Raw genomic sequence first — 24,622 nt, 5'->3', positions numbered from 1 at the left:
TCTCACAGACCAACCTCCACCCACCAGTGTTTCAGGACTCCACGAGTGACAGCCACTACTTTATACCCCATGTAACATGCTCAACACCTGACAATTCTATTATCCATCTGTGTGGCTCAAATTCATTACTTTCTGTAGCTGCTCCAGACCTGAATGGGAGGAGAGGCTCCGGGATTTGTCTAGAAGCTGAGTTTGCACTGTAGACCCACAGTTTCTACTTAACACTTGGAAACTGATGGAGCTCAGACCCCAGAGCGCTGCTTCTGGGTGGTCCCTCCCTCTGTTTCTAAACAGCCACGTAGAAATGGGCCTGTACTCCTAAAACCTGCTTTGTATTTTCAAGGCTTGTCGGTGTTCTCAGTAAGCAATTATTGTGCAATGACATTCTGCCTTTCTGAATACAGCGCATGAAAACCGACCTGTCTTTTTAGCAATGTCTGCCAACAGGACTTCTTTCTTTGTGCTAAAAATACCCACAGATGATTTTAACTGTGCCCCTTCCAGATTCTCCTTTCAGCTTATCTGTTCCCTCTCACATGTTGTCATTTCTCTGTTTGAAAATCATGACCGTGAAACCTCGAACATTTATGGGTTATGCAAACAGCTTCCCCGTGGTATATTTTTAATAATTACTACTCTCATTATTACCAGATGCTGAAATCCCAAATGATAACAGAGTGACAGACTTTAAGGTTAAGATTATTTTAGCAAGAGAGATAGCAGGTGCCTGGGTTTGTGTTCAGTTTTTTTCTACTTTTAGCCTAGGTGTTTCACACAAGTTCCTTAATCGCACTGATTCTGTGACTCCATTGGTAAAAGAGTGAAGCTAATGCCTTCCTCATAGGAATTAGTTATCTATTGCTGCGTAAAAAAATCACCCCCAACATTTGTCAGTTTGAAACAACATTTATTATCTTACACAGTTTCTGAGGGTCAGGAACCAGCGTGGCTTAGCTGGGTGGATGTGGCTCAAGGTCTCTCGTAAGCTTGCACCCATAGCACTGGCCACACTGAAGATTCAAATGGGACTGGACGATTTGCTTCCAAGCTCGCACGTGGCTGTTGGCAAGAGGCTTCAGTTCTTTACCACGGGGAACTCTCCATATGGCTTCTATCAGAGATACACAGAGATGGAGACAGATAGAGAGAGCAGGGTGAGAGTCCACAATGTAAGCTGCAGTCGTTTATAACCTAGGACCAGCAGTGACCTGCCTTCATGACTACCATGTTCTACTGGTCACAGTGATCAACACTGGCACAGGTGGAAGATGACTACCCAAGGGTGAAAATATCAGGAGGCAGGGACCACTAGGGGCCGTCTTAGAGGCTGGCTAGTACCTATGTATGATAGAAAGTACCCAGGAGGGACACCTGGAACCATTAATTCAATAGTCATTCACTGACCACTTACTATGAGTGGGCACTCATCTTGCCTAGAGTATAGACATAGTACTTGCCCTCAAAGGCTTGCATTCTAGAAGGTAATAAAGGTGCCCGAGAAATAAAAGTTTTCTTCCTATGAGAAAGAAAACAAAAACTTCATAAAAGGAGTCCTTGCTAATTAAAAGCATAGCCATATTCTAAATAATTCCCACCGGGGGAAGTAGGGAATCTCCCCATACCCCAAAATGTGACAATTGCAAGTTGGAGGACTCTGCTGTTTTTAGTTTAGAAGCTGAGAATTTATAATTGAGGATCCCAGCTGAAATGAAGACAACCATTATAATCGTCTGTGAGAAAAGATATACCAAGTAAACTGACGGTGTTTACAGTCATGCAAGGGTGGTTCTACTTGTTTTCCAAAACTGTTCTTTCCGACCTTTGCTGTATCTGTAGGCACAGTAACAGCTAAGCTTCTAAATTCCTGGGCTCCTTCTCTCTGTGTGGAAGCAACTGAGGTGAGAACTCTGGGGATGACTCGTACACTTCCTTAATTTTGTTGGAGTTCAATGCAATGTACATATAGACAAGCATGTACTGTATTAAAAAGGTGGCCTTGAGTTTAAAATCATCTATAATGTATTCTGACTCCTCCTGGTTGTCCCAAATAGTGAGAATTTTCCTTTATTGATATTTTACTTATGCTAAAATGTTCATACTTCAGGCTCTTAGAGGAGACACATGATTCATGGGATTAGTGGCAAAGGAGTTTGCTTACATTATCACATTGGCCTTGCATCTCGCCAGCCTCCATAGTGCCGAGGCAAGGCTTGAGATTTATATATAAATATTGAAGTCTAAGTCAGAGCTTAACAAAGTGCATATATCTTTCCATCCTCATTGGTTTTTCTTGGTCCTTGAATTCCAAAAGTCTGACAACCCCTGTCATACAAGAGCAGTTCAATGCCCACCTCACTCGCAAGGCCTTCTGCAATCGTTCAGGGCTCACTCTTCCTTTCTTTAAAAAAATGTCATTTAGGGTATTTTCACCCCGAAGTCCTATATAGCGTAGGACAATTGGCAAATTTTAAAGACCTGCAAAAAAGAAAGTAACCATTCCCTATGACCCCACTCTCAGAGAAAACAAATGTAACAGTCTGTGAGATGGCCTCTTATTCCATTTCCTGAATTTATCATTTAACTTTTTAACAAAATTGGAGTTATATTTGACAAAAATTTTGTACAAGCTCTTTGATAACTTGATGGCATCCTTAGGATAATTTCTAGCAGAAGATTTGCTGTGTCAAAGAGATCAGAGTTTTAAGGCTCTGACAAATTTTGCAAACTGCTTTTCAGAATGTTATACCATTTGACACTCCTTCCAACAGGTTAGGAGAGGGCCAGTTTTCACATATCTTGCCAACACTGGGAATTTTCAGGTTTTTGGTTTTTTTAAATCTTTGCCTTTGTGTGAGACCAAAAATGGCAATTCATGATATTTTAATTGCTTTTCTTTAATTACTAATGTGGTAAACACATTAATGGTGACCCCCAGTGAGTCACACCTTATCCAATACCCTCCCCTTGAATGCCTATATCTTGTTAGAAACAAGAATGGAATATGGCAAAAGTGAAAAGATTTTGCAGATATAATTAAAGTCCCTAATCAGTTGACTTTGACTTAATCAAAAGGGAGATTATCCTAGGTGGGCCTTACCTAATCAGGTAAGCCCTCTCAAAGGTGCTCCCTGAAGTCAGAAATTCATAGCAGAGGAAACTCTCTCTCCCTGCTGCTGGCTTTGAAGGAGTAAGCTGTCATGGAATGAAGCTGCAAGGACATGAATTCTGCCACACATCGCAGGAGCCTGGAAGCAAACCCTTCCCTAGTTAAGCCTACATGTGAGGACGTAGCCTGGCCGACACGTTGAGCCCAGCCTTGTAATGCCCTGAGCAGAGAAGCCACTTCAGCCAACCCTGTGTTCTGACTTGCAGAAACTGTGACAGAGTGGGTGGCTGCAGTTTTAAGCCACTGAGTTCGTGGTAATTTGTCATGCAGCATAGATAACTAATATAACTAACAAAACCACGATTTTTCTACATATTATTGATCATATTTTTTTCTTTACAGCCCATTTTTCTGTGAGGATTCATCATTTCCTTATGGATATTTGAGTTCTTAAGACATTAAGGCTTTTTTCAACAGTATCAACTCCTTTATCTGTCAAAATAATAAACAGCCATTGCGTTTTTATGTGGTCCAATCCGTGTACCTTTCTCATCCAGAGTCTGATTTTGTTGTGCACTTGGAAGGTCCATTCCCATTCTGAGGCTATAGAGAGGGTCACATATAATTTCAGCTGGTACCTTTGTGGTTTTATCATTACATCATTACATTTGATTTTTTTTGTTTTTTTTTTTAGAAACTGTCTAGCTCTGTTGCCTGGGCTGGAGTGCAGTGGCACAATCATAGCTCACTACAGCCTTGAATTCCTGAGCTCAGGTGATCCTCCTGCCTCAGCCTCCTGAGTACCTGAGATTACAGTTGCCTGCCACGACCCCCAGCTAATGTTTTTGTTTTTTGTAGACGAGGTCTCACTGTGCCATCCAGGCTGGTCTCGAACTCTTGGGCTCAAGCAGTCCTCCCACCTTGGCCTCCCAAAACCCCTGGGATCACAGGTGTGAGCTACCACACTCGGCTGAGAACCAGTTAGTTCTTAAACGTTTGTCAGCACCCACTGGGGAAGTGCATGTGCTTGTGCTGATTGGTCTAAGTCCAATAAAGGAATCGCAAATTCCTTGTGAGCAACTGGTTCAGGAATGGCAGATCCAAGCCAGTTTGGGACAATGGAACAGAAAAGAGGTTTTCTGGGGAATTCTGCAGCTTCTCCAAAGAGGCAGCCAGTACTGGGTGTTTGGGCGGCCGTTTTGTGACAGTAAGAATCATGCTTGGATGCAGCTGAGTCTGTGGACAGTAAGCAGGGAAACGGAAAGAACCTGCTGATGACATTGCTGAGCCACTGGGTCACCAAGCTCTCCGTCCCTGTTGTTTGAGCCAGCCCATTTCCTGCTCATGCCACCCACGTTAAGCTGGGCTTTCTTTTAGCCCAAAGCGCTCTGCTGATATGCAGAGACTGCATGAGACGTATCACTTCCAGCCGGCTCCCAGCACATAGAAGTCGCTGTAAATGACAGTGCCTTTTCTTTAACCCCGGGTCCTGCTTTGTGTCCAGGGCAGGCCTGCATTCCAGCCCTTGCCCCCAGCACTCTCCCTCCTCACTCACAGGCCACACTTGAACCTTTCTCACCCTTTAAGACCCAGCTCAAATCCCACCTGCTTTCTGAAGCCCGTCCTGCTTCCGGGGAATTCTCCGTGCTCAGCCTGTCCCTCGCCACGTGTTGCCTTCTGTGGCTGCCTGTGCTTTCCTGACTCTGGGTTGCATCTTCTCCACCCCTTGATGGTCAGGGCCATTCTTCCTACAGCAGTCAGCCTCCTCCTCTGGGCCTCGCTCAACCTCTTGACTCTTGTAATGTTCAGCCGGTTTGGTGGTGGACCTACAGGCTGTTCATCTCTCCTCCCTCTTGCTTTTATAAGCTGTGGGCGCCGGCATGTAGCTGAGTAAGATGCCTACAACAGCAAGTGCAGCGCTATTATTTTGTTCTGAAGATCTTTACAAGTGTAAGGCATGTCCAAAGCAGCTATAAATAATTTATATTATCCATAACTCAAGCTGATCAAAATAGACCTCATCACGGTGATGCGGCAAAATCTGGTACAAGCTGCTTTTCTGCTGCCTCCAAAGCCATTGCACAATCAGAGCAGATGAAAATCTGACTGCATTCCCTCCTGAATCTGACTAATGCCCCATCCACAATCACATTAATCACAATCTGTCCGTGATTAGACACCGGATAATCCCACGGGACAAGAGGTGACAACCCAGAGTCTACTTAATATTATCTCATTTATTATCTATTTTTGGAGTTTACTGATAACTCTAACCTCCAGGAGATGTTTTCCCATGAAAGAGGATCTACTGTAGGTTCTTTTGAGAAATTGTTGCTGGCTGGGCTTTGGCTAGAGCCACACAGTCGGTGTGCTTTTAGCTTTCCTAGTTTGTTGCAAGTGATGAACAAAGTAGGACAAGAATCTGTGGTCCTTGTTATGAGAAAAAAATCCCACATATTTAGCTCCTTATGCATGTTGGAAAGTATAAAGGACATCCTTATAAATCTTGAAAAGGACAGTAATAACTTTACGAAGAGACGGTCTCATGTGTGAGAATATATGATCAATTGTTTTTCATTTGTTTTAGGATCCTAAAAGCAAGCGTCTGTGATTGGCAAAGGGGCCCCGAAGTCTGCACAATGTAAACCCACACACATCTATGCAGGACAGAGACGCTTACTACAATATTCAGTTTTCCTGCCGGGGAAATAAAGAAAACAGACATCATTAACGTTCAAGTCAAATTGTATTCTAACAGCTGACAGTTCCTCTAATTTGAATCTAGAAAGTAGAATCTGCTAAAGGGAAATGCCGGGACCTCATGAGTCATGGCAATTTTGATCCCAGGCTCATGATCACTGACTCCAAAGTCACCCCCAGCCCAGGATGATACAACGCACAAAGCAGGATGCTCCCTGCGGTGGTGACATCTCTCCCTCAAGCCACATGTATTTTTCAGTATCTTTAATGGCGAGTTACCAATGAAAGATATTCTTTTCCTCTTTCCTTGGGATTACAAATAGAAATCTTCCCCTCACCCCATTTAAATGGTCGAGATTAATTGATCATCCACCCACCCCTCCCCCAAGCCAGGCTTCCTCCTCACCTGCCCATTTCTGGGGAGGAGGGAGGCACCAAGCAGAGGTCACGTGCACTCTGTCATCTTACTTGCCATGTCCCCTCCCCTCTCCACTGTGTCCTCGTTCCCTCTGGCCTTGCTTGACTCATTCATGCGCTAATCTTTCCCTACCATAGCCATGTTCCTGCCATCTTCCCCTCTAAATCTCTTCAGCCCTACAGCAGGTTCCCTGTGCCCAGAGAATCCCCTCGGAACTCCTCAGCCTGGCACTTAGGCCTCCCCCACTCTCACCCAACTTTTCTCTCAGTCTTTTGTGCTTGTCCAGCCCCACGGCCTGCCTCGGGTGCCTGCGGGATCCTCCCCTGTGGCTTGGCCTGTGCCACTGCCCACGTCCATCCCCGACTCCAGCCTCTCCTAGCTGCTCCCATTCCCCTCCCCCAATGCACTGGACCCTCACACCTCCTCCCTTTGTCTGCCAGGTTGTCCCCCTGCTCCTAGCAAACCTTCCTGCTCCTTTTCTGCCTGGAGGAATCACACTGATCCTCCAGGGCTCGGATACATGCTACAGGCTCCAGGAAGCCTTTCCAACCCCCTACTCTGTGCTCTCTCCTTTGTTTCCTGTTGTAGCCCCAGGTGACTACTCACTGTGGCACCGAAGTCCACCGTCCCTGCCCTCGTCTTCCCCTCCCTGCTGTGCTGCCTGTCTCTGTGAAGGCCACAGCCGGAAACCTGGCCCACTGGCTAGGAGCTGGCTTCTCTGCCAAACAGCCGCCCGGTCCTGGCTCCCGCTGGAGCTCAGCTTCTCCTCCTTCCTTCCCTTTCTTTCTCACGTTGCTCAGTACGTGGGTCTCAGCAAGAGGAGAGGTATTTCTAGAAGAAAATTGAACACTAGAAGGCAGGCCCCATGAGGCTGCAGCTGACAGAAACCAGGCAGGGATGCCAGTGCCCTGGGCCACACAGCTCAGAGCCACTCCCGGCCACACTAGCCAGCCAAGGTTCCCCCTTCTGGAAAGATGGGGAAAATGCAACTTTCCCAGAAGCCACCAGGCTTCTCTCCTCCCCTCCGGAGCTCTGGGCTTAGCAGGTTATCCCTGGGGCTACCTTCAGGATATGGTCTGAAAAGAAACAAAAGCTCTCATATATATATGTGTGTGTGTATATATACTCACAGATGAGGTCTTACTATGTTGCCCAGGGTGAACTTGAACTCGGGCTCATGCCATCCTCCTGCCTCAGCCTCCCGAGGAGTTGGGACTACAGGTGCCTACACCACCACACACAGCTTTTCCCATTTTATTTTTAGAAAGGGGTTCATTGTTTTCCTCCTTCTAGAATGACCCCATGTGGTCTTTTTATCTGCCTCCCTTAGGCTTCCCCACCCCCACCGTTCCCCAAGGACAGAGTGCTATATACTGCGGGTTTGTTTGTTTGTTTTAATGCAGAATGACCTTGGCACACATCCACTATAAGCAGAGTAACAAATAAACAAAACCATTCCCATCTGGACAGACTCGAGTGCCACAAGTTCATGATTAGTCTCACGGACTGGTGTGGGCTGTGGGTTTGAGTCAGTCTCAGTCCCACCTCTTTACTCGTTGTATTAACTTGTGAAGGTTATCGGTTTATTTATTTCTCAGATGCTGAAAGATGATATCAGGACCTGCCTCAGGGCTCAGAAGCAGGACTGGCTTTGTGGAAATGCAACCTGTGTGGTCACACAGGACCATGCTTGGTTTGATGCTCTGCCGTCACTGTCTGGAAAGTCTTAATCATTTTTGAGCAAGGAGCCCCACATTTTAATTTTGCACTGGGATCTGCAGACCATGTGGCCAATCCTGCTCAGGAGGTCGCTGGACACTTACAATGAGTCCATATGTGATTTCTTAGCCCAGGGCCCAACTGGCAGCAAGTGCTCAGTAACCAATAGGGAAGGGAGAAAGGGGCTCAAGGAGGAGGGAGAGGGGCCAGTGGGCACCTGTTTGCTCCAGGGGAGCCTGGGGCAGGGGGCAGAGAGCACAGGGCTTGGATATTGGGAGGCCTGGCCCCTGACCCTGACTTGCCAAGTTCCTTCCTCTTCCCGGGCCTCACTTGCTTCTTTGAAACACAGTGCCCCAGGCCCCACCCCAGAAGCCTATGGCAGGTGAAGATGGGAATGCTAAGGCCCTCTCCGGTGTGCTCTCTGCAACATCTCCAACTGCCCGTGGAAATGGGGTGGAGGGAGTGGCGGGATGGAGGGAGGAGCAAGAGGGGAGGCCTGGTCCAGTGGCTCAAGAAGGATGGTGGGCTCTTGGCCCTTGACAATGGCAGAATCCCATCCACAGGGACTCTGGCAGGAAAAGCCCCAGCTGAGGTCTGGGGACCTGGCTTCCAGCTCCATCTCTGTCACTTACATGCTGGGTATCAGGTCACCCCGCCTCTGTTTCCTTTCTGATGCTCTTCCCACCAGCAACATGTCCCCTGTGCTGGGTGGACGGTATGCTTTGTGAGCAAGTGGGAAGCAGTATGGTGTGACCATTCCGCAAGGGCTGGAGGCAGAGAGCCTTGTTCCAATCCAGCTCCACCAGCTGTGTAACCCGGGACAAGCTACTTCACCTCTCCCTGCCGTTTGCTCATCTGTGAAGTAGAGATAGTTTTAATGACAGCAACTCCCTCCTGGGACGTTGTGAGGATGAGGGGCGCGTGGCCGCAAGTCAGAGTGCAGTGTGCTCCCAGCATGATGGCACGAGTGCAGGTGGAGGCCAGGTGGGCAGTCCTCCCCGCCCAGAGTCCATGCAAAACAGGAGACAAAGCATCTCTGTCCCTGTGAGGACCTCCAGCCGGGTAAGCACCAGAAGGCAGTTGCCTTGGGGAAGGTTAAGTGCGTATGTGGCCTGGAGAAGCTGCCTGGGCTCCTACGCGGGTCTGAGCTTGCATGTGCCCCTCTGCACTGCCAGGCAGGGGGATGACACCTCCCTGGGCTGCAGTTTCTTATCTGTCCAACCAAGTTCTGGAAAGAGAGTCTCCCAAGGCTCTACCAGCCTTCTACTTTTAGAGTTCTAGGAGGAAAGAAGAAAAAAAGGAAGGATGGGGAGGATTGATTAAGCAAAAGTATAAAATAATAAAGGTCAGTTTGTTTTTGGTGACCTGGCGCATTTTGCCTGTCTGCTCCCAGCCCCTGGCTCCCAGCCTAGTGCTTCCCTGCTCTTCCCCTCAGGTTTTTTGTTTTTTGGTTTTTTTTGGTTTGATTTGGGTCTTGGTATTTAAAATATATTTTAATGAAAACACATTCTCACCATCTTTATTTATTCATTTTTTTCAGACAGGGTCTCACTCTGTCACCCTGGCTGGAGTGAGTGCCATGGCGTCAGCCTAGCTCACTGCAACCCCAAACTCCTGGGCTCAAGTGATCCTCCTGCCTCTGCCTCCCAGAGTGCTAGGATTACAAGTGTGAGCCATCGCGCCTGGCCTCACCATCTTTAAATAAAAACAATTTGCATTTTCAAATCTGAAGCTGCTCCGGCATTGGGACTTAACTGCTTTCTGCTCCACAGGTTTCCTGTGCCACTGCACTACTGACTCCCCAGGCTCCCGAGGGACATGTTAGACAGTCTTCCTCTGTTGGAAGTCCTTGCAGCAACTTCATGGCCTTGATGCTTATCAAATGTTTAACCACTTTTAGTTTTGCCTTCACTGAAGGGATATTCTTGTGAACTGAAAGGGTACGTGCTTTTTCTAATCCGAGCATATTTATGATGTCTTTCTTCCTAATATGGGCATCTTTTTGTGGTTTTTGTTCTGGTAGCAATATGCAGTTTGTGAGGGGTCTGTGGATCCGAACCTAGTTTCCCTGATCTGTGGGCGAAGGCTGAGACCTTTGTCTGGAATCCTTGACTTGGCAAATTTGTGGTGAGTCCAGTCTGTCACAGTCTGTTGCCTGCCTGAGGACCTCTGATCTATTGAGCACAAAATCCCTGCTGTAAGTGTGGTAACTGTCTCTTTAGAGGCAGCACCTGCTAAATGTTCAGCCTGAACTTTCTCAAGTCCTGTCCTCGGGGTAGGAGTTCCATCACCATAGTGAGAGTGACCACCTGTTCTTTTCTTTCTCAGGGACCTTTGCACAGTAACCCTATCGTTTAGGAGATTTGTGAGCAGAGTTTTAAGCAGCAGTGACGTGGTGGAGGAGATTTGAGGGACAAAGAATCAGGGAGATTTCTCTGTCCTTCTGAGATCTCCCCAGGAGGAGGGGCTCAGTGTATGGGGTACTGCAGAGCTATGGGGCTTGAGCGGCTGTTCCCAGGAAGAAGAGAGTGCTCTAAAGCCCCAGAGAGGAGGCACCTAGGTCTCCAGTGTGCTGTATCCTGGGGTTTGGAGAGCCTGTGGCCCCCACCTCCCCCACAAGGGGACCCTGGGAGCAGCCAGGAAGCAGAGAGCCAGGGCAGGGCCAGATCAGTGGGGGCCTATGGCTGTGCCAGGCAGATATCCTCTTCTCCCATCTCAGCACTGGTCTCCCAGGGGTGGTTATGATCCAGAAGACACACATGGATGGACCTTGAAACAGGTCCCTGGTTTTCCAGCTCCAGAGAGGAGAGAAGTGGATGAGTGGTGGAGCCACACCCATGGGGGGGGTCTTCAATGGCACAGTGAAAAAAGCAGAGGAGAGGAAGCCAGATAGACCTGGGTTCAAAGCCAGCTCTGACTTACCCTGTAACCTGAGGCAATAATTTCTCCTCTCTGAGCCTCAGTTTCCTAGGGGATTGAATGGGTCTAACACTACCTACCACATAGCACTGCAATAAAGACCTAATAGGCTACACAGGGGCTTTACACATGATGGCACTGAGCAAATATTTGTTCTTGACCTGACTTCCTGACATCCCAGGAGAGGCGATCATCTCCTACCCCTTCCTCCCTAGGACAGTTTCAAAGGACTGGTTTTTCTGTGCAGGAAGGAGGACTTTCTCTGAGCAGGAAAGGATTAAAGGTTGGGATTCCAGTCTGGAGCTGCCCCCTTCTAGCCAGCGGCCTGCACCCCTGAATTATTCATTTGCTGGCTCCTGGCCTGGCACAGGACCTAGAGGGTGCTGGGTGCCAGGCCTGGCCCAAGATCTTCCTGAGAGGAAGGCCAGCAGGCTGGGTGTGCCTACCTACCGGCTTCACACTGGGGCATGCCCACCATGTGTCCTCTCCCAGTTCTGAGAATGAGCAAGCACATTCACAGGTACCACCTGTGCACAAAAAGTCTACGTGCTCGGACCACACATTTCCAAACCCCATCAGCACAGCAGAAACACACAGAGCAAGTGCACATCGAAATAAACAACGAAATTATCAGATGACACAGAGATACAATTAGACCTCCCCACCCCCCCACTGCCAGACACACTCGGGCACAGTGTGCGTAGAGGCTCCCTACACAATGATGCAGCCGTAACGACAATTTTCGTAATTAACACCTACTGAGCACTTACTATGTGCCAGGTATTGTTCTAAGCCTTTCCCAGAGAACTTTTTATTTAATTAGACAGCTACTGTTATTAACCCCATTTTACGGATGAGAAAACCGAGGGAAGGAGAGTTAAAATAAGATGCCTGAGGTCACACAAGTGACCTGGTGCAGACACATGCAGATACCCGCCCCTCGCTCCTCTCCCCCGCCATTTATTTACAGAGATACATTCACTGAGACGCAGCCTGCTCCCAAATCCAGACCCGCACACACTCAGGGGGAGCGCCGTTTGGGGCATCAGCGGCCAAAGACGCAAGAGATGGCCTGCTGGCCGAGGGGTTGGTAAGCTGTGACAAAGAGCCGGACCAGTGAGAAGACTACACGTTCCAAAGGTGGAGGCGGTGGTCAAAGCCTTTCGCTAGCGGACCGCGGTGCGAAGCGCTCAGCGCGGCGCGTGGCGGGTGACGAAAGTCGCCGGCTGCGGGGTGACCACCGCGAGCGCTGGTCTGGGTCTGCACTCGGGGCCTCCCCGCGCCTTCCGCAGAGCTGCTCGCGGCGCCCTCAGCGGCGCCCACTGCCCGGCGAGCAGCCCGCAGTTGGAGGCCGCCCGGCCGCAGGGCGACAGCAGAAGGGCCGGCGCGCCCTCCGGCCGGCGGCCGCGGATCCGGGCCGGGCTCCGGAATTCCCGCGGAGACACTTTGCCCCCAGGCGCCCGCTGCCCCAGCCCACCCGGGCGCGCACCGAGTTCTCGGTACGCCTTTTAATGGGAAACAACAGCAGACACCAGGGGCGGATAAACGTTATTTATAATTCATGGGCCGGTCATTGAACCCTTTCAAACAAAACCCACAGCGATTTCTTTGAAGGAAAGATCGCCTGGACTCCGCTCACGAGTCGCGGGTCTCGTAAGGACCGAGGAGCCGCTGCACGGACAGTGCTGTAAGTTACCGGCGCGGCACGTTCGTTTCTGACTGCGTCGCAGTTGGTTTGCAAAAGGAAGCCCGAGAGTCCGTAAAAATCTTTCATTCTGGACGTGAGACACGCATTCGGCCCCAGCAGCATTCGCAGAAGGAGCTATGCTGTTTGGGTGGGAAAAGGATGGGGGAGTCCTTGTCAAATTAAATAAAATAATAATAGTAATAATAATAAAACAAAAAGAAAAAGAAGAAAGGGGGACGGGCACGAAGGAGCAGCAGCAGCAGCGAGGACTGAATCGGGACCGTCCCGGGGAGCGTTTTTGGACTCTCGTCCTGGCGCCACCCACCCGACGCTCCAACTTGCGTTTCCACCGGCAGCGGGGTGAGAGTGTGAAAGGAGTTTATTTAAAGCTGAGTGGTCATTCTCGGACCTCTCTCTCCAGCTTGGACCCTAAGAACAAAGGAACGAGGGAAGAAGGTGACCGGCTGGACGACGATGGTCACGTCCAAACGGATCTCCCAGCTCGCTGGTCCCGAGAGTGGATTTTTAATTTTTTATTTACAAAAGAAGGGAGCTTTTAAAGGAGAGCCACCCCCGCCCCCAAGCACCCATCACCCTGCTCCAGCGCGCCAGGGAAAACCGCTCCGCAAGTCCAAGGCGCAGCTCGGAGAAGACGCCCGGTCCAGCCCGGACTGCCGGACCCCACCGGGCACAGATCCTTGTAGATTTCGGGGGAGGGGGCTGCGCTCCATTGTTCACTCCGGGCCAATCAGGGTCTGCCCGCTTCCTCCCAGCCAATCCCCTTTCACCCCCGCCTCCCTCCGAGCCACCCCGCCCCTGCGCCCCCAGGCCCCGCACCGCCCCCGCGTCCCCCGCGGTGCTGGGGCAGCTCCGTGACGCCACAGGTCCCGCCCCCAGCTCCGGCCTTGCGAGTGCGTGCTGACGTCATGCTGCGTGCGGGCCGGTGCGGAATCGCTGCTCCAAGTCAGCGGGGCCGGAGTTAGTTAGCAACGAGCGGAGGCTGGGCGCGCGCCCCTCGTCCCGCCGCCCTCCGCACGCTTTGCGCACCTCTCCTTTCTGCATGGTGGATATTATTTTTCATTATCCTTTTCTGGGTGCTATGGGGGATCATTCCAAGAGTAAGTCTTTCTGCGTGTGGGTGTGTGTGCGTGTGCTTAATATGCGAAATCTCGAATGCAGAAGAATGTTTAGCGGATTCTACAAGTGGCTTCTGTTTGACAGGATACTTTAGAAGAGAAAAAATAAAACGAATGCATTTCTCCTGCAGGACTGCTTATCCTTTGGAATGCCATTGTTTTATTTTATAAGTAAACACTATTTCTCAAGCCGGCTCGGCTGACTTCAGGCTACGAAATCTGCTTCTGTTTTGCGCAAAGGCAATTAGGTTTGATTTAGGGGTGTGGGATTTTTGTTTGCTTGTCTTTTGGTCTTTGAAAGCTAGGACGGTTTCTCCAGCCTGGTCTGGGATGGTTAAGCTAAGAAGTGTCGGAGAGGATGAGCCGGACTCTGCCGAGAGCTAGTGTGTCGGTGTTGGCGTGGGCAGTCGCCGAGTGGGAGTGTGCGGGCGGCGACGCCGGACGGCCCCGTTCTGTATCGGTGCCCAGGCTCCGCAGGGCCGGCGGAGGACTTGCTTCCTCTCACCTTCACGTTGGCGTTTAGTTCCAGGACACGTCCGTAAAGTGACTGTGTTCAGTGAATGTAATAGCGAAGATATTTGGGGGCGGGCACAAGAGACAGCCTTGACAAATTCAGGAGATTTTGTCTTTTTCGTTTTCAATTGCCTGGGCCTTTGGGAGGCTCATCTCCTTCCCTTGCGGTGTGGCAATTCCTGGAAGAGCGAGCGAGCGAGCGGGCTGGGCTGGGGTGGGAGGGCCGGGATCGGCCGGGCCGGGCCTCCAGGCCTCACGCGGCCCTGCGCCCTTCCCCGGCAGAAAAGCCCGGGACGGCCATGTGCGTGGGCTGTGGGAGTCAGATCCACGACCAGTTCATCCTGCGGGTGTCGCCCGACCTCGAGTGGCACGCTGCCTGCCTCAAGTGCGCCGAGTGCAGCCAGTACCTGGACGAGACGTGCACGTGCTTCGTGAGAGACGGGAAGACCTACTGCAAGCGGGACTACGTCAGGTGAGGCCGGCGGGAACCGGGCTGGCCGCCCGCCCACGGGGCCGGGGCTCGGGCCCTGCTGCGCGTCCGCGCCCTTCTGCCCGGCCGGGAGACGGCCGCCTGCACCCGGACGCGTGCCGCGGCAGGCCTCCTGGCCTGGGAAGCCCCCGCGGGCGGGCCACCGCAGCCTCCAAGGGGGCCACAAAGCGTCCTGCAAGCGCGTGGCAGCAGCGGTTGGGCGAGGGCGGCCGCAGGCCCGCGCTGAGGCCGCCCGCGCCTTGGGCCCGCAGGTTGTTCGGCATCAAGTGCGCCAAGTGCCAGGTGGGCTTCAGCAGCAGCGACCTGGTGATGCGGGCGCGGGACAGCGTGTACCACATCGAGTGCTTCCGATGCTCCGTGTGCAGCCGCCAGCTGCTGCCTGGGGACGAGTTCTCGCTGCGGGAGCACGAGCTGCTCTGCCGCGCCGACCACGGCCTCCTGCTCGAGCGCGCCGCAGCCGGCAGCCCGCGCAGCCCTGGCCCGCTCCCTGGAGCCCGCGGCCTGCATCTGCCAGGTAAGCTGCGCCGGGAGCCGTGTGTGCGCGCGTGCAGGGTGCTTGTGTTCCTAAGAAGTTGTTACCTGTGTGCGGTCCGTCTTCTGGGATGGTGGTTTTCCGTTTGAGTGTACTGTGTGCTAAGGAGGCAGCTGTGTGCTCGCGTGTGCGGGGAACAAATTGTGAGCGTGTGAGTGTGAGCTCGGGGAACTGTGCACAGTTGTGTTCTCCGTGCCGGGGAATACGTGGGACGCCGCGCTGGGAGCAGCAGGGTGAATGACAACAGGAAATTTTAAGTGGTGCTTGTCTGGGGGCTTGCATTCAGAATTTCCTCGGTGAGTGTGTGTGATTGTCACAAAGAAAGGTAGGCTTGCCCGGGGGCATGTACATGAGTAACACCTCCCGACTGGGAGCCAGGCGGGTCTCAGCCAGCGGCGAAAATGGCTGTGAAAGCCCACAGCCCAGCAAAGAGGGCTGTGTTGCCCAGGTTGGTGAACAGCCTAGCCAGATTCTCCTGGGGAGTGAAATGTAAAGGCCTGGTGGACTTTGGTGTCATTGAAAACACCTCATTAGGATGCTCTGTGTCCTGACCAGGAGTTGTACCAAGATGGGGTCTGAATGTGTAGCCACAGGCAGATGGGGGTGGTGAGAAACAGGTACCTCAGTGCCAGGCCTGCAGGTCCCCCAGGCAGCCACGGCCCACAGCACAGATGTGGAGACCAAGCTGAGCCTCTGGGTGCCGCGTGGCCTTGCCGCCTCCTCCCCTCTCTGGCTCTCCATTTCCTCCCCGTAGAATGAGGAAATTGGGCTGGATGGGCTATTTGTAAATATTTGTCCAGACCTAGGGTTGCCTGCAGGGAGACAGAAGTCCAGACAGCTCAGCATATATCTGCAAGTGTGCAGACCAGGTTTGGGTGGGGTTGTGAAACAGGATGGAGGAGGTGCTGAGTGCACCCCTGTCTCGGATCTCAGAGGGGCTCCCCTTGTTGCCGCCTGTGGGCTGTAGGGATCTGGCGCTGTTCCCCGGGGGTGGAGAGAACCCGAGGTCAGGCGAGGAGAGTGCGGCTTCTGGACTGGGAAGCCTGGAGCCTTGAGGGGCCTGGAGACCCAGGGCGAGGCCCGAGGGCGGTTGGGGAGGAGCCGTTCCGGGCCCTGAAGGCCGGTCTGTGCCCCGGAGCGCGTCTCCGCGACACAGGGCTCGGCACTGTCGGAGCGGGCTCTGAATGAGGGGAAGGGCCCTCGCAGGCCCCGGGAGCGGGCTGTAGGTCCCCGGTGCCCCGCAGCGCCGCGCCCCGGGTCCGCGTCGGCGTCTTCACCGCCCAGAGTCCGGGGCGCGCCTCCTTCCTCTTCCTCTGAAACTTGGACTTCTTCCGGAGGGCTCCGCTCGCCGCGCCGGCCCGAGCAGCCGCCCCTGTTCCGCAGCGGCCTGTCGCGGAGCTCCCGAGCCCTGCCTGAGCTCCGGAGAGGTCGCTGCGGGCAGCCGGGCCCTGGGGCGGTCGAAAGGACGAAATGCACAGCTCCCTCTGGGTGAGGCGAACGAATGGAGAAAGAGACGAACAATAAAACGAAATAAGCCAGATAGAAAAGAAACGAAATCCGGCCCGGGAGGGCTCTGCCGCGCCGGGCAGGGCGCCGGGCAGGCGGGCGGTGGCCTGAGCTCTCCCCTCGCCCCACCCTGTCCTCGCAGACCCCGGGGCGGCCCGGCAGCCCTCGCTGCGGCCGCACGTGCACAAGCAGGCGGAGAAGACGACCCGCGTGCGGACCGTGCTGAACGAGAAGCAGCTGCACACGCTGCGGACCTGCTACGCCGCCAACCCGAGGCCGGACGCGCTCATGAAGGAACAGCTGGTGGAGATGACCGGCCTGAGCCCGCGGGTCATCCGCGTCTGGTTCCAGAACAAGCGCTGCAAGGACAAGAAGAAATCCATTCTCATGAAGCAGCTGCAGCAGCAGCAGCACAACGACAAGACGGTGAGGAGTTGGTCGGGTGGGGCCGTGGGTTCCACCTGCCGTATCTGCGCGTCGTTTTCTGGGCGCGTTCTGGGGACATCAAGGCTAACTGGTCTCTCCAAATAGCTTGTGTTTTTACCTTCAGAGCAAGGCTTGCCTCGAGCTTTAAGGCTTCCTAATTATTTCGTATAATGCCGGGTCCTCTCCTCATCCGAGTGGCGGCCCCAAGTTGGGGGTCCCGGCACAGGAGGAGCCCAGGGCAGATGGTCGTGTGCAGTGTCCGCAAGTCGGGCTGGCAGGTTGTGTCCTCTTAGCATACCTGGCCAGGAAGGGGAGCCTGGGCCTCGCCTCCTCTTCTTGAGTAGTTGGCTCCCAGCACTGAGGCTGGCCCGTGGTGGGGTTTGCAGACCCCAGTAGATCCTCAGTGGAGGAGGAGGGCTCTTCCGAGTGTGCACCTCCCCCCAAACCAACACAGGCCCCAAATCGTACTCCAGTGCCTGGAGCCCCAGTCTCAAAGGTGGCAGGAAAGGCAAGACCTAACTCGACTAACTGGAGCACCCGCCGCCTTCTGCTTGCCCCACAGAGCCTGCAGGGACTGACCGGGACGCCCCTGGTGGCAGGAAGCCCCATCCGCCACGAGAGCGCCGTGCAGGGCAGCGCAGTCGAGGTACAGACGTACCAGCCACCGTGGAAAGCGCTTAGCGAGTTCGCCCTCCAGAGTGACCTGGACCAACCCGCCTTCCAGCAGCTGGTGAGGCCCTGCCCTACCCGCTCCGACTTCGGGGCTCTGGGGGTTGAGGATTTAGCCTCTTAGCCGAGGCGGGAAGGAGGGGGGTTTGCTTGAGATGAGTGCAGGGGACAGCCCTGGGCAATGTGGAACGGGGAGAGTGGCGGGGCCTGCAACCTCACCCTAAACCAAGGTCTCCCTGGATTAAAGTGAGCACGGGAGAGGTCATGGGATTAAGCAGCCGCATCCCTGCTTTAATCCTCCTGCGTGCGCCTCGGGACCTAGCCTCCTTTCTGCAGGGCTTGCTCCCACCCGGCGGCCGGTCCCCAAGGGACACTCCCCAACTTGTAGCACGCGGCCTCGGAACACTAGCTCGGGTGCGTCTTCATCCGCCCCTTCCTGGTGTCTCCGCCGCCCCAGGTCTCCTTCTCCGAGTCTGGCTCCCTAGGCAACTCCTCTGGCAGCGACGTGACCTCCCTGTCCTCGCAGCTCCCGGACACCCCCAACAGTATGGTGCCGAGTCCCGTGGAGACGTGAGGGGACCCTTCCCTGCCAGCCCGCGGACCTCGCATGCTCCCTGCATGAGACTCATCCACGCTCAGGCCATTCCAGCTCCGGGAACTCTCTCGCCTATGTAATTGTTATTATTGTTATTTAAAGAGAGAGGACCCAGGGAAACGGTCAGGACAGCCAACGCCCCAGGACGCAAGCTGCTGTCACCGGACTGGAGACCTCTGCTCCGAGGACTTTTATTTTTTCAAAACCAGAAGTTGGGATTTGCTAGGGTTAGCTCTGCCTGTCCTCCCTTCCTGCCGCCCACGCGGTGCTCCCGAGGCCTCCCCGGCGCTGGCGGGGACGTGGAGGGACGACCCGAGGAGCAGACGCGACTCCCCAAAGCGCATGGTTGCTGGGAAAAGGTAGAACGAGACTTTCCTTGAAAATGTTTTAAATTATCATTCGACGGAGGACAGTGTGTGAGCCTTTGCCGAACAAACGTAAGTTATTGTTATTTATTGTGAGAACAGCCAGTTCATAGTGGGACCGATATTTTGATCTTAATAAAAAGTAATAACCGGTGCGATGCTGCTATGTGCTGCGGGCGCGGCGTGCGGGAGGGTGCGCGACGCCACGGCTGCCCCGGCGTGTCAAGGACGGCAGCCGCCGCAGACCCCGCCGACTGCGCTCCGCGTGGGGCCCCGCGCCCGCGCCCGTGCCCGCTCCCTGCGCGCGGCCGACCCGCGTGCTCGCGCTGCGGGGCGGGGCCCGGGACAACTGCGCTCCTGGCCGCGGCCACGCGGGCGCCTGCGGGCGGGCGAGGCGACCGCGTTTGAGCGGGAAACCCGCAGCTCGGGTGGCGGCTGCGCGGCGGCCCTCGGTCTGCGTCAGGCCCGCGAGGGCGAGTCTCTGCCCCTCTCCTCCTCGCCGCACCCTGAGCCCCGCTCCGGAGCCCGCACCACCCCGGCACCCCGCCTGGGCCTTGCGCCTCGCTCCGCTCCCCGCGCTGCGGTTGCCATCGGTCCCGAGGCCACCTGGGGCCCTGGCTCGTCCCGCGCGCCGTCCCCAGAGTGGGTGCGCGACGTGATCAATCTCGTGGCATTTATTAATTCCCCCGTCTAGACGGAGGAGGAGGCGGGCGGCGGCTGCTTATCTGCGTTTGGCATCACCTGCAAGCGATACACTGAAGGAGCCACCGCGAGCCCCCGCCAGGGCCCGGGCTGCCGGGAGAGTCAGTCCACCCAGAACCAGTCTGGCGTGTCCTTGGTTTATTTTCTTTCCAGACCTGAAATGGAGGGGCGGGGGCGCCCCGGTGGGAGGGGGCTGGGAATGGCCCCTGGATATGCCGTGCCCAGGTCACTTGGTGTGACATTTCAAACCCCTGCGACTTGTTTTCTTGAAAACTGGCTTTAGTGCTCGCAGGAAATAACCGAGAGATACTGAATCTCAGCAGGCCCCCGGGCAAGCGCGAGAAACGCGAGGCTCAGGTTTACCCTTTGCAGATATTTAACCCTTTGGCAGCCCGGGAGGGTTCTTTTCCAAGACCAGCCCTACTTGGTGGACTCGAGGAGCCGCCGGACGACAGGCAGTCCACCACTGCTGGAAGAGTCTCTGGCGTCGAGTTTCCGTTTCCTTGTCCCTCGAGTTAAATGACCCACAGTGTAGCCTTTGTCCAGGGTTTATTTTGAAAGAGGGCAACGCCCTACCTGGGCAGGGGATAGTTGCTGCCTTAGCTTAGGCAGAGGCTGTTGAGGAAAAAGTGTTCGAGGGGCAGCTGCGGCCGCCGGATGGAGGAGTGGGTGCCCTCTGTTAGAAAGCCCGGCTGCTCGCGCAGCCCGAGGCCACGGTGTGTGATCAGCAAGCCTGCGGCAGGGCTCCTCCACACCCCGCCCCCAGTCGTGATGGAAGGCTTGCTGGCAATTATTGGAAGAAAATGGGAGGAGGTGGGAAAATTGAGCCACGTTTATATCTTACTTCCTGAAAGTTAAGGTGATGCTAGAACAAATATTAAAGGGAGCATTCCCTTTCTTGAAGATTTAGGAAACGGTGCTACAAACTCGGAGATAAGGGAAGAGATACGCAGGGTTAATGAGGACCAGGTTTACCTCTCAAGTGCCCAGAAATGGCTTTGTAATCAGCTCTGGATTCTTTTTTTTTTTTTTTTGAGACAGAGTCTCGCTTTGTTGCCCGGGCTAGAGTGAGTGCCCTGGCGTCAGCCCAGCTCACAGCAACCTCAAGCTCCTGGGCTTCAGTGATCCTACTGCCTCAGCCTCCCGAGTAGCTGGGACTACAGGCATGCGCCACCATGCCCGGCTAATTTTTTTTCTATATATATTTTAGTTGGCCAGATAATTTCTTTCTATTTTTTTAGTAGAGACAGGGGTCTCGCTCTTGCTCAGGCTGGTCTCAAACTCCTGACCTTGAGCGATCCACCCGCCTCGGCCTCCTAGAGGCATGAGAGCCACCTTGCCCGGCCCAGCTCTGGATTCTTTGAGGCTTCATTCCCTTAACTTAGACCATTCCTTTCCAAACAGAAATACAGATTTCTCCTTTTACCTTCTTGGCTGGCGGTTGGACAGACGACTAAACTTCCGATAAATCTTACTTTCAAAAACTTTTGATTTATCCGGAATATTCAGTTTTCTCATTTTTTTTATTAAAACGGAAATGCCAGGTTCTTGAATAAAGGATTTCATTAATGGTTGTTAATTAGCTCTGAATTTTTGCTTTTGACAGACTACAGCATTTTTATGTTAGGATGGAAACATCTACCTTTCTAATTAGTTATCTCTTCCCTCATTATCCATAGATCAAAAATCTAATTCCTTGTTTGGATATTTATGTGTGTGTGTCGTTTTTAATATTGGGCAATTACCCACATAAAAGTGGTTATTGTGTGTTAAGATGCCCACATCTCTCTGTATTAATGTGTAAAATATTACAAGCTCTTCTGTCCTGTAGTTGCCAGCCACCCAAAGGGGTTTCCAGGGAAAGGGTTTAACTCTGAAGCCTTATTACAATGGTCCCTAGTGAGGTGTCAGATCTATAGTTGGTTAGTTACATTAATAAATATCAGTTTTACTGGTTCCCAAGTCATCTTAAAACATCTTCTGTAATACAGTAGGGATTTTCCTGTAAATTAAATTACTGGAGCAATCACAAGTGTTGTATTTTATGCTTACTGAACTTTTAACATGAGATATCCAGTTGCGTAGTAAAAACTCAATTCAATACAAGATGAATTGCCATAGATGGAAAATGGGCATTAGTTATTTAGCTAGATTCACTTTAGAATAAGATTTTCCCAGAAGACATATCTAATAATTTGGATAGCTCTATGTAACTGAGGCAGGAAAGGGATTCCCAGAGATGGGAATGTTTATGGCTGTTGTACCACAAAATTTAATCCATATTGAAAGACTGCGTAATTCTGGGAAATTCAGAGTCCCTGTGGCAGTATTCCCAACAAACTTTAATATTTAATGGGTTGTGGAACAGAAATCAGCCTTTCTGTTTTGAATATGGAATAACTTAAAGTTCAGTTTTGTCAGAGTTGCAAATAACTGGGTTTAAATGAGACATTGTCTAAGATTGTTCCCTAGAAAATTTGAGATTCTGCCACTGCTGCCTAGGGGAGGGCATGGACTGCCACACGTTTAGTTGGCTGTGCTTCTTCCTTATGACTGCTCACCAGAGAGGGCCAGAGAACTAGCGGAATGGCAGCATACTGGGGGGAAGAAACAATAGACGAAAAACTATTTGCAGAAAAGTTCCCAGTGGAATTGTGATAAAAGGAGGAAATTCAGAGAGTTTATTAAGCTGATGTGAGTTAGATTGGAGGCTTTTAAATGAGTCTGATTGATGTGAAAGTAAACTTTGTGGAAAATACTAGGATTCAGTGCATTAATGGGGATTGCGTGACCAATCACAGACTAGCCCCTTGTCGATGGAGACTGTGTATGGAGCACGCGGACAAACAGAGCCAGGTCGAAGGTGGTAATGAGCGCAAGAAAGGGCACAAGGAAATACTCGTTGGGATGCAGAGGCAGAGCGGGGTAGGGAGTGGCTCCGTGTATAAAGCACGGTGGGGGCCCCAGCAGCAATCCCGCTGGAGGGGCGGGAGTCCTAGGTGAGTCCAGCCCTCGGCCCGGTGCCTCGGTAACCCAGGTCGAGAAGGGCGGCCGCTGGCAGGAGAGCGGTCCAAGGAGTGAGCCCAGGCGAGGGCAGGAGTGCGGAAGGCCGAGAGCTTCCCCACGGGGAAACGGGATGTTTCAGTTCGGTACGGTTTGAGTATAGAGCAGTGGAGATCTCAGGGTTTGGGCCCAGGGGGTGGGCAGGAGCGGGGAGAGGGAAATGGAAGAATAGGGATGATGAGGAGGAATTTCTTCCCAGGTTCTCAAGACTTCCGAGAGCGTGGCTAGGAGCCCTGGAAGAAATAACTCAGGTGGTTTTCCCAGTTGCGCTGGGAAGAGGTGTTAGGGAGGCCGAGGTCCAGACCTAGGCTCAACGGGGCACAGGTTCAGGGTTCGAGGTCACGGCACCCACCCCTGCCAGAGTCTGGCGGGCGGACGAGTCTCGGAACCGGGCTCGGACGTCCTGCTGGGCATCGGGGGGCGCAGCCAGGGCAGCTCCTGGTGCAGGAAATTCCCTTGGGCAACGGCCTTGGGCTTACCAATGTCCTTGCTCCCGGTCCTCGGGCAGTTTTTCCCCCCCCCATTTGACTCAAAATTCTGGGCTCTAAAACCCGGGTGAAATTGTTGCTTTTTCTCCAGCTGTGCCCAGTTGCACCGCCAGCTTCACAGACTGGACCCAGTGGAGGCCTGTCGCCTCCGCCCAGCGCGGTCCTCTCGCGGCCCCTGAGCCTGGGAGAGCCGGGATGCGCCCCGGTCCCAGGGGAACACCTGTGGTGGCACCGCTTCCCCGCAGATTGGAACGAGATGCGCCGGCGCTCACCTGGGCGTTGCGCTCTCCCCATCCCCTGAGAAGTTAGGAGTCGTAAAACCCAGGGCAGTAGGAGCTTGAATCACGCCGGGCCGGCCCCGGCGCGCCCCGAAGAAGGGAAACTGTGACCTCCGGAACGCGCGCAGGTCGCCCGGCCAACGCGCCCCCAGGCCCGACCCTCGCGGGCTCTGGGCTGGTGGTTTGAGAGACAGTACCCTCCCCTCCGGGACGAGGGGGCAGCGAGACTATCCGCTTAAATGTTTAATTGCGAATCCTGGTATGGTTTCTGGGAGGTTAATCACAGCTGTCTCAATTATTGATGGCTTTTTGGCAAATTTCCCACCAGATAAGAAGTATATTCTATTGTGAAGCGCCTCGCAGGAAATCTTACAAATATTTGAAGATTCCTTTCAGCTACGAGGATCCCGCGCCCACGCCCCGGAAGCGCAGGCCCGCAGGGCTGGGGCGGCCCCGGGTAGCCGGGGAAGCCGCCCGCGGCCGCCACCTGCCCCCGCCGCGCCCGCGCAGCCCCGAGTCCGCGCCCGCGGCCGCCCGGGTCCCGCGCCGGCGCCGGGGGCGACGCGAGGCGGCCGGAGCCGGGAAGACGCCGGGCGCACCGGGAGTTCGACTTTTTTTTTTTTTTTTAAGAGGATCTTTTTATTTTCTCTCGATTTGCAAAGAAATAAAAATCAACGTATACATGACCCAGCAGCTTGGTGAGGCTCCAAAAAGAAGTGTCCTGAACATTAGGTAAGTTTGCTTTTAAAAAACCAGGTAAAACTCCCCTATTTTCCAGTCCTCCCCCTCCAATAGTCTTGAGTCTAATACATTATCAGATCGGTTTTTTTTTCCAACCCGAGCTTTTTTCCTGGTAATGTTTGATCGTTATCTGACAGGAATTACTACCGATGTCACTCACTGAGCGGCTCAGCAGTGACCGTCAGCTGCGGGGAGAAACGGCGAGGACGAGACGGGAAGGTCCGCACGCCCGGCGGCTCCGGAGAGGGCTGAAAGCTCTCCTCAGGGCCGCTGTGACCTTCTGTTTCACTTTGCCTTCTGCGTTGCTGCATTTCACAGTTATTTGAGAAAATACTCTAGGTTGATTCACTCTGATCTTTTTAGAACGCTAATCCTTGTTCAGGAGATAATTTCAGTTCAGCAATGCGAAGGGAGGTCCTCAGTGTCATCCGCTGGGAAAGTTCAGCAGAGCAGTGACTGCAAGGCTCTAAAGTCATTTCAAATAGTCCCCCGAACACAGTGTGTAATGAGAATGGAAAGTGTTATAAACGTCTTTACTCCAAACCTTAAAAAGGGAAATTTAGAGCAAG

The 24,622-nt window shown here is 53.2% G+C and overlaps 1 protein-coding gene across 1 annotated transcript; it reads left to right on the top strand.

Moving 5' to 3' along the window:
- The first annotated feature begins 13,609 nt into the window (after positions 1–13,609).
- Positions 13,610–18,546, top strand: ISL2 (ISL LIM homeobox 2). Its single transcript, XM_045541898.1, has 6 exons — positions 13,610–13,667; positions 14,481–14,670; positions 14,940–15,202; positions 16,869–17,152; positions 17,715–17,882; positions 18,279–18,546. Exons 1-6 carry the CDS (start codon positions 13,610–13,612, stop codon positions 18,393–18,395), a joined length of 1,080 nt encoding a protein of 359 aa, XP_045397854.1. The 3' UTR covers positions 18,396–18,546.
- The last annotated feature ends 6,076 nt before the right edge of the window (positions 18,547–24,622 follow it).

This window comes from Lemur catta, chromosome 1 (assembly GCF_020740605.2).
Source record: "Lemur catta isolate mLemCat1 chromosome 1, mLemCat1.pri, whole genome shotgun sequence".
Lineage (NCBI taxonomy): Eukaryota > Metazoa > Chordata > Mammalia > Primates > Lemuridae > Lemur > Lemur catta.
The sequence above is the reverse complement of the archived record's forward strand: the minus strand, read 5'-3'. Positions and strand labels throughout refer to the sequence as shown.

What these genes read in the sequence shown, in the direction of transcription:
- ISL2 (XM_045541898.1), top strand. Translation starts at nt 13,610, where the DNA reads ATGGTGGATATTATTTTTCATTATCCTTTTCTGGGTGCTATGGGGGAT. An exon ending in TGCAAGCGGGACTACGTCAG is followed by an intron (nt 14,671 to 14,939) that starts GTGAGGCCGGCG and finishes TTGGGCCCGCAG; the next exon opens with GTTGTTCGGCATCAAGTGCG. An exon ending in AGCAGCACAACGACAAGACG is followed by an intron (nt 17,153 to 17,714) that starts GTGAGGAGTTGG and finishes CTTGCCCCACAG; the next exon opens with AGCCTGCAGGGACTGACCGG.